The sequence below is a fragment of the Gymnoscopelus braueri genome (assembly GCF_963280865.1).
Source record: "Gymnoscopelus braueri genome assembly, chromosome: 12".
NCBI lineage: Eukaryota > Metazoa > Chordata > Actinopteri > Myctophiformes > Myctophidae > Gymnoscopelus > Gymnoscopelus braueri.
The window spans coordinates 8,083,471-8,091,107 of NC_137614.1; the positions used below are offsets into that span (position 1 = coordinate 8,083,471).

The window sequence follows — 7,637 nt, forward strand, 5'->3', positions numbered from 1 at the left end:
TTGTTCAAACATGAATGAAAATGGCCATGGGTCCATAGCTGTTTTTCAGGGTGTTATATTAAATAGTGCATGTTCATGTTGGCTCCATAGAGTTATCAGAATGTCCCATTTCACAAGTTTTCAAATGCATAAAATGTATGAAAAATATTTTGAAAATAGTAGATCTACAAGCTCACAATGGGTCACATCGCGACACATTGTGAGCTTGTAGATTGTAGCTATTTTCAAATGGCCGAAATGTATATAGGGCTGAAGTGGTTAATGTATGATTTGTAATAATAATCAAAATGTACAAAGTAATTAGTAACTAAAGTTTTCAAATAATTGTAGTGGAGTAAAAGTACAACATTTGCTTCTGAGATGTAGTGGAGTAGAAGTAAAAGTATTGGATATTGGAAATACTCCAGTAAAGTACAAATACCTCAAAATTGTAATTGAGTACAGTACTTGAGTACATGTACTTAGTTACTTTACACCACTGTTAATTAGTATCATTGGTAACACCTGTGAAGGAAGGAAGACACGCCCAGTGCAGTGCCATCTTTTCGATTATGAAACTAAAGTCAAACTTCTTCTGCAGATACAGAGCCTGCCCTACTAGCTCTGTTGAAACGTAACTACGAGTTTTATACATAAACAAGACATAGCAGAGTTACCATCCACTGCCGGTGAGTTCAGTCAACAATGTAATTGTATCCACAAACTTTGTTGCTAGCTATACTACATTATACTGTAAATGTCTAGATGATTAATAGAATGATGTGACTTATTGAAAAGAAAATCACATTTTGTTGACATTTTACAGTCTTCAATCAGCTATGGAAACTTGATCATGGTTTATCTAGACATGGGGGGGACAAAATACAAGTAGCTCAGAGGTAAAGTAATTTCTTAACACTGTAGGGTCCTCACTTTTAGCTATTTGAAAACTAATGTCAGATCCCCTTTTTCTGACCACATAATCAGTGGATTAGGGTTAGGATTTATTCTAGCAATGCCATTGGATGGCAAATGTCATGTGTAAATACGTCTGTTCCTGTGGCCATGCACTCACAATAACACTTTTCCCTTTTAATTGTATGAAAAATCTGCAAAATGTTGCTACTAATCATAATTTGATACTCGCAAAGATATCAAAAGATAATTAGGAGTAAGAGATACATAGCCAGACTGAACATGTGAATGTTTGTGATCAGTCTGGCAATGCCAGGCTAGAACATAAGGATTGGAAAGGAGGAGCTTTAGTAGGCCTGCACAGTAAAATGTTCTCGTGTTTGTCACATATGGCATAATTAGCCACAAGCAACTCTTTAGATACTAATTTTACTATCTGGAATCTAGAGTTGCAATACCAACCCTTGACAGCTCATACATCCAAACTGAAAAGTCCGATCTGATTGTATTAAACGACGTTGAACTTACAGTACCAACATTGCAGCTGAGTGGAAAGCTCTGCCAAGTTTTTGTTTCATAAAAATCCACCATATATGAATTCTGTGCAGGTGATTATTTAATTTAAGTGTTGGAGTAGTTTGGAAGCGCTCGTTTTCAATAACAAAACGTTATTGAAATTATGTGCAGTCATTTAATACAATCAGATGGGACTTTGCTGTTTGGATGTATGAGGTGTCAAGGGTTGATATTGCAACTCTAGATTCCAGATATTAAAAATAGGATCTAAGAGTTGCTTGTGGTTGTGGCATAATCTAAAGTGACTGTCTCCTTTCATGTCTCCTTACAACTCCCTAACTGTCCTCCTCTCCTGCAGCTATGGCCTCGGTCAGTGGTGTCATGATGTCTGAAGAACACGTCCTCTGTTCAATCTGTTTAGATGTATTTACTGAGCCTGTAACTATTCCATGTGGACACAACTTCTGCAAGGTCTGCATCACTAAATACTGGGACAGCAATGTCACCTGTGACTGTCCTTTGTGTAAAAACCCTTACGGTCGGAGACCAGATCTCCGGGTCAATACTATGATCTCTGAGATGGCTGCCCTGTACAAGAGATCACCGGAGAGAAGACCTTCCGTCAGTGGGAGATCCCACAAACGCAAAGTCAGACCAGGGCAGGTTCCCTGTGACTACTGCCCTGATGCTGCTAAGCGCAAGGCCCTGAAGTCCTGCCTGGTCTGTCTAGCCTCGTTCTGTGAACCCCACCTGGAGCCTCATCGTAGAATTGCAACCTGCAAGAAGCACAAACTGATTGACCCTGTGGTGAACCTGGAGGCGAGGATGTGTAAGAACCACGGCAAGCTGCTGGAGATCTTCTGCAGAAGTGACCAGCAATGCATTTGTGTCACGTGTATGAAGACGGAACATAAGGCTCATGACACCGTCCTACTAGAGGAAGAGTACAAAACAAAGCAAGCTAATCTCAGTCAGATCAGGTCTGAAGCACAGCAGATGATTTGGCATCGACAGAGCAAAGTTTATCAGCTTAAGCTGTTAGTAGAGGACAACAACACAGAGGCAGAAAAAGAAAAAGAAGACACCATCAAGGTGTTCAGTGCTCTAGTGGCAGCTGTTCAAAGCAACCAGGTTATGCTCATTGAGGAGATGGAGAAGAGGCGGAGAACAGCTGAGAAGCAAGCTCAAGGCTTCATCAAACAGCTGGAGCAGGACATCACTGTGCTTCAGAGGAAAAGTACAGAGCTGGAGCTGTCTTCACACACTGAGGACCACCACCATCTCCTTCAGACATTCCTGTCAATTTCCAGTATTCCACAAGTCCTTGATTTGAATAAGGTCAACGCCCAAAGTTTTCAGAGTCTGAAGACCGTGTGGACAGCTGTCGCTCAGCTGGAAGAGATGCTACATGACAAAATGGAGGTGATTCCTAAAGCCAAGCTGAAGAGTGCTAAACAACGCTTTGCACTAGATGTGACCCTGGACCCTGCTACAGCAAAGTCTGGTCTCATCCTCTCCCAACATGGAAAAGGAGTATGGGCCAGAAGGGTAACATCCTCGACCGATAACCCATTTGGGGAACGCTGTGTTTTGAGCAAAAAGGGCTTCAACTCATCTAAGATCTATTATGAGGTTCAGGTTGAAGGAAACACAGAGTGGAAGTTAGGAGTGATTGAGGAGTCCTTCAAACGTGACAGGCATCATCAGGTATACTGGGTGCTGCAGCTGGAAAAGGAAGGAAACTACTCATGCCACACAAAAAAAGACTGGTACCACTACCACTATGTTACACCAACAACAACCCCTCTCTCCCTGAGCATGAAGCCAAAGAAGATTGGGGTGTTTGTGGATTACAAAGGAGGCCAGGTTTCTTTTTATGATGTTGATAACAAGGCTCTTCTCCACTGTTTTACAGGCTGCAAATTTGAGCAGACACTCTACCCAATGTTCTGGTCCAACAGCGATGGTGCAAATCCTGCTCCTCTAATCATCAGGACTGTTGGTGGAAGTTAGTGGCTTTGTCTTGTTGAAAAGAGTTTTAAAAAAATACATCTACCGGTAAATGAAAAAGTACTGTGTGCTCTAGCCTGTAAATAATGTCATAATGGTATAATAATATTTGCTATTCTTTTCTTTCTTTCTTTTTTCTTAAGTCAATTTCTGTTCAAGGCCAGGAAGAAAGACTTGTGCTTTGTGATCCTCTTTGGACTGATTTGCTTGTTGCAGCATCTGACTAAAGATAATTACCCAATTTGGTCACTTTGAATTGCTTACTTGATGTGGTCCTATATGAACATACTATAGGTCCAAGTATGATTTAAAAACCTCTTTGTTTAGTTCAAGTGTGTACTGAATGTTGTTGTAAGAAGTTTGTTTGTTTCCCCATGCATGGAAGTAGGTACCGGTAAGCCAAATCAAAATAATCTCACTTAACTGTGGGTGGTGTACGTAGTTTGTTGGAGAACCTTCCCTACAGATAGGAAAGCACATCATTACAGACCGGCTGGTGCAGGTCACACAAACTACTGGTACATTCTATCATTAACCTGGTGATAATAACTGTTGAACGCTGTTGTTGTCTTCATGACAGAATAAGACTATGGGTTTGTGATAAACAAATCTATATATCTATATCGATCTGTCTGATTCAAGAGACTTATTTGTCACTATTGATGCAGGTACAAGCCGTGAAATGATGGGTATTTGTAGAGAGAGAGACACACACACAGAAATTATTATTCCAAATAGTTTTTGCTTTTCTTCTAAGATTGATGTGTATATACATTTATACTGTAGGCCTATATTGAATTTATATTACTATTTTTTTTGGTTTATCTTTCAAGTTCCAGAAGGTGTCTTTTTTGTCCACACTTGAAACTTGATGTTTGTTTATGTTTGTGTTGGGAATAATATTTGTTCAGTATGATACTGACTTTATATATTGAGGAAGAAAGGGTCCTGTTTTTACACCTGTATTGTTCTGGTCAGATTAAGTGCTTGTGTTCAGAAGTTTGCAGTTTGGAAGTACTGATAACTTCAAACATTTGTACATGTTGACAGGACGGCCCACAAGCCAACCCAAGCCTCTTTCTAACTTCACATTTAGTGGAAACATTAGCTTGACTACCATTTGAACACACAAGGCATTTCAATAAATGTAAAAGTTGCTGCTGTGAAGAAGTAAGCATGTTTACAGTGTTTTTTCTTTGCTCTGTTAATTAATTTCTGTCTGAGGTGGTCTTGGTATTGTTATGACAAGTGCTGTCCAGAAGGGGGCAGAAACGACACAATTACAAGAGATCAGAGTAGAAGTCATTATAGTTACATCATTCGCATCACAAAATGACCTATTATGAGGCATTATAATCTATATATGAAATAATATATGGTTATCATGGATCAAGGGAGGCTTTTATTTAGTTATAGTTAAGATCAGGTAATATATTTCCCTTGTCATGTTTTTAGCCATCATAGCCCAATCATTTTATCAGAAAGATGTCAAAATGCATTATAATGTATTATGATTTTGCCATGACCATATCACCAGGTTGTTGCACTGTCAAATCCTGAGTGACAGTTTAACTCAGAGTTCAAATGGAACCAAATGGACCCGATTAACATTGGTAATATTACTGTGCTCTATTTGTTTATCACTGGTGCTCCATTTATTTTATAACACAGGAGCTCTTGGTTAGTGTTTTAATTAACTAACTCATATTTAAAGTGATCATCATAAATTGTTAATCACACCCGAACAATAAGCTAATATTTTCAATGAATTGTAAATAAATAAATCATTTTTGGTGACCTGGCACTTTTAGAAATGCATTGCATGGCTTTTTCCAGATGTTCATATAGATAAATTCACTGCTTGTACCTGCATGAGTAGTGACAAATAAGCCTCTTGAATCTTGACAGACAGATCAATAGATTTTTTTTATCACAGTCAACATTTCATTTTCACCAGGTTAATAATGTACCAGTAGTTTGTGTGACCTGTAATGATGTGCTGGAGGGCTTTCCTTTCTGCAGGGAAGGTTCTCCAACAAACTACACTACCCACAGTTCAGTGTGATTCCTTTGTGTTTTGGCTTACCTACTTCTATGCAGTGGAACATCTAAAAAACAACTATACAATACACTATACTTAAACTAAACAAGGAGGTTGTATCATACTTGGACCAATTGTAAGGAGAGACAGTCCTGATAGTAAGTTCATAAATTGGAACAGTTCTTTATTTAGTCAGACACTATACAATAACAAGCATAACAGAAAGAGGATCACTAAGCAGAAAAGGCAACAAGCAGTCCAACACCACAAACGTATCACAAATCTACTTTCTTTCCAGCCTTGAACACAAATTGACTTGTAAAAAGAAAGAACAGAATAATAGCAAATATTATACCATATGACATTGTTTGCAGGCTATAGCATGCAATACTTTTTCATTAAAAAAAAGAATATTCAACATGAAAGATTTTACCAGAATCACTCCTAACTTCCACTCTGTGTTTCCTTTAACCTGAACCTCATAATAGATCTTAGATGAGCAGAAGCCCTTTTTGCTCAAGACACAGCGTTCTCCAAGCGGTTCGGTCCAGGTTGTTAGCGTTCTGGCCCTTACTTGTTTTCCATCTTCAGAGAGGATGAGACCGGACTTTGCTGTAGCAGGGTCCAGGGTCACATCTAGTGCAAAGCGTTGTTTAGCACCCTTCAGCTTGGCTTTAGGAATCACCTCCATTTTGTCATGTAGCATCTCCTCCAGCTGAGCGACAGCTGTCCACACAGTCTTCAGACTCTGAAAACTTTGGCCGTTGAACAGACTCAAATCAAGGACTTGTGGAATACTGGAAATTGACAGGAATGTCTGAATGAGATGGTGGTGGTCCTCAGTGTGTGAAGACAGCTCCAGCTCTGTACTTTTCCTCTGAAGCACAGCAATGTCCTGCTCCAGCTGTTTGATGAAGCTTTGAGCTTGTTCCTCAGCTGTTCTCCGCCTCTCCTCTATCTCCTCAATAAGCATAACCTGGTTGCTTTGAACAGCTGCCACTAGAGCACTGAACACCTTGATGGCGTCTTCTTTTTCTTTTGCTGCTTCTACATTGTTCTTATTTAATAACTGTTTGAGCTCATGAACTCTGCTCTGTCGTTTCTTTATCATCTGCTGTGCATCAGACTTGATCTGATTGAGCTTAGCTTGCCTCGTTTTATATTCTTCCTCTAGTAGGACGGTGTCATGAGCCTTGTGTTCTGTCTTTAGACACGTGACACAAATGCATTCCTGGTCCTTTCTGCAGAAGATCTCCAGCAGCTTGCCGTGGTTCTTACACATCCTTGCCTCCAGGTTCACCACAGGGTCAATCAGTTTGTGCTTCTTGCAGGTTGCGACTCTGCGATGAGGCTCCAGGTGGGTTTCACAGAACGAGGCTAGACAGACCAAGCAGGACTTCAGGGCCTTGCGCTTTGCAGCATCAGGGCAGATGTCACAGGGAACCTGCCCTGGACTGACTGTGTCTTGATGGGAACTGTCACTGATGGAAGGTCTCACCTCGGGTGATCTCTTGTACAGGGCAGACATCTCAGAAATCAGAGTATTGACGCAGAGATTTGGTCTCTGACTGTAAGGGTTTTTACACAAGGGACAGTGACAGGTGACATTGCTGTCCCAGTATTTAGTGATGCAGACCTTGCAGAAGTTGTGTCCACATGGAATAGATACAGGCTCAGTCAAAACATCCAAACAGATTGAACAGAGGAAGTGTTCTTCAGACATGACGCCACTGACCGAGGCCATAGCTGCAGGAGAGGAGAGGTGGACAGTTAGCAGTTAGGGAGGTGTAAGGAGACATGAAAGGAGACAGTCACTTTATATTATGCCATATCTGTGACAAACATGAGAACATTTTACTGTGTAGGCCTACAACAAGCTCCTTCCTGGCACCCTTATATGTCCTAACCTGGCATTGCCAGACTGATCACATGGGATCACCTATGTAAGTCCTATACTTCTAATTCTCTTTTGATATCTTTACGTGTATCAAATTATGATTAGCTAGCTACATCTTGAAGGTTTTTCATAGAATTATGGGGAAAGTGTGATTGTGTGAGTTCATGGGCCAGGACAAACCCTAACACATTCATTGACTATGTGGTTACAAAAAAATGGGGGGAAATAAAGTCTGATATATATTTTAAAATAGCTAAAAGTGATGGCACTACAGGGTTA

The 7,637-nt window shown here is 40.2% G+C and overlaps 2 protein-coding genes across 2 annotated transcripts; one reads left to right on the plus strand and one right to left on the minus strand.

Moving 5' to 3' along the window:
• Positions 1–1,770: 1,770 nt before the first annotated feature.
• Positions 1,771–3,423, plus strand: LOC308097453 (E3 ubiquitin-protein ligase TRIM39-like; the record flags this gene model as incomplete). The annotated part of the gene is made up of 1 exon (XM_080445212.1): positions 1,771–3,423. One exon carries the CDS (start codon positions 1,771–1,773, stop codon positions 3,421–3,423), a length of 1,653 nt encoding a protein of 550 aa, XP_080301338.1.
• Positions 3,424–4,659: 1,236 nt separating this feature from the next.
• Positions 4,660–7,205, minus strand: LOC308097454 (E3 ubiquitin-protein ligase TRIM47-like; the record flags this gene model as incomplete). Its single annotated transcript, XM_080445213.1, has 2 exons — positions 4,660–4,671; positions 5,895–7,205. 2 exons carry the CDS (start codon positions 7,203–7,205, stop codon positions 4,660–4,662), a joined length of 1,323 nt encoding a protein of 440 aa, XP_080301339.1.
• Between the last annotated feature and the right edge of the window lie 432 nt (positions 7,206–7,637).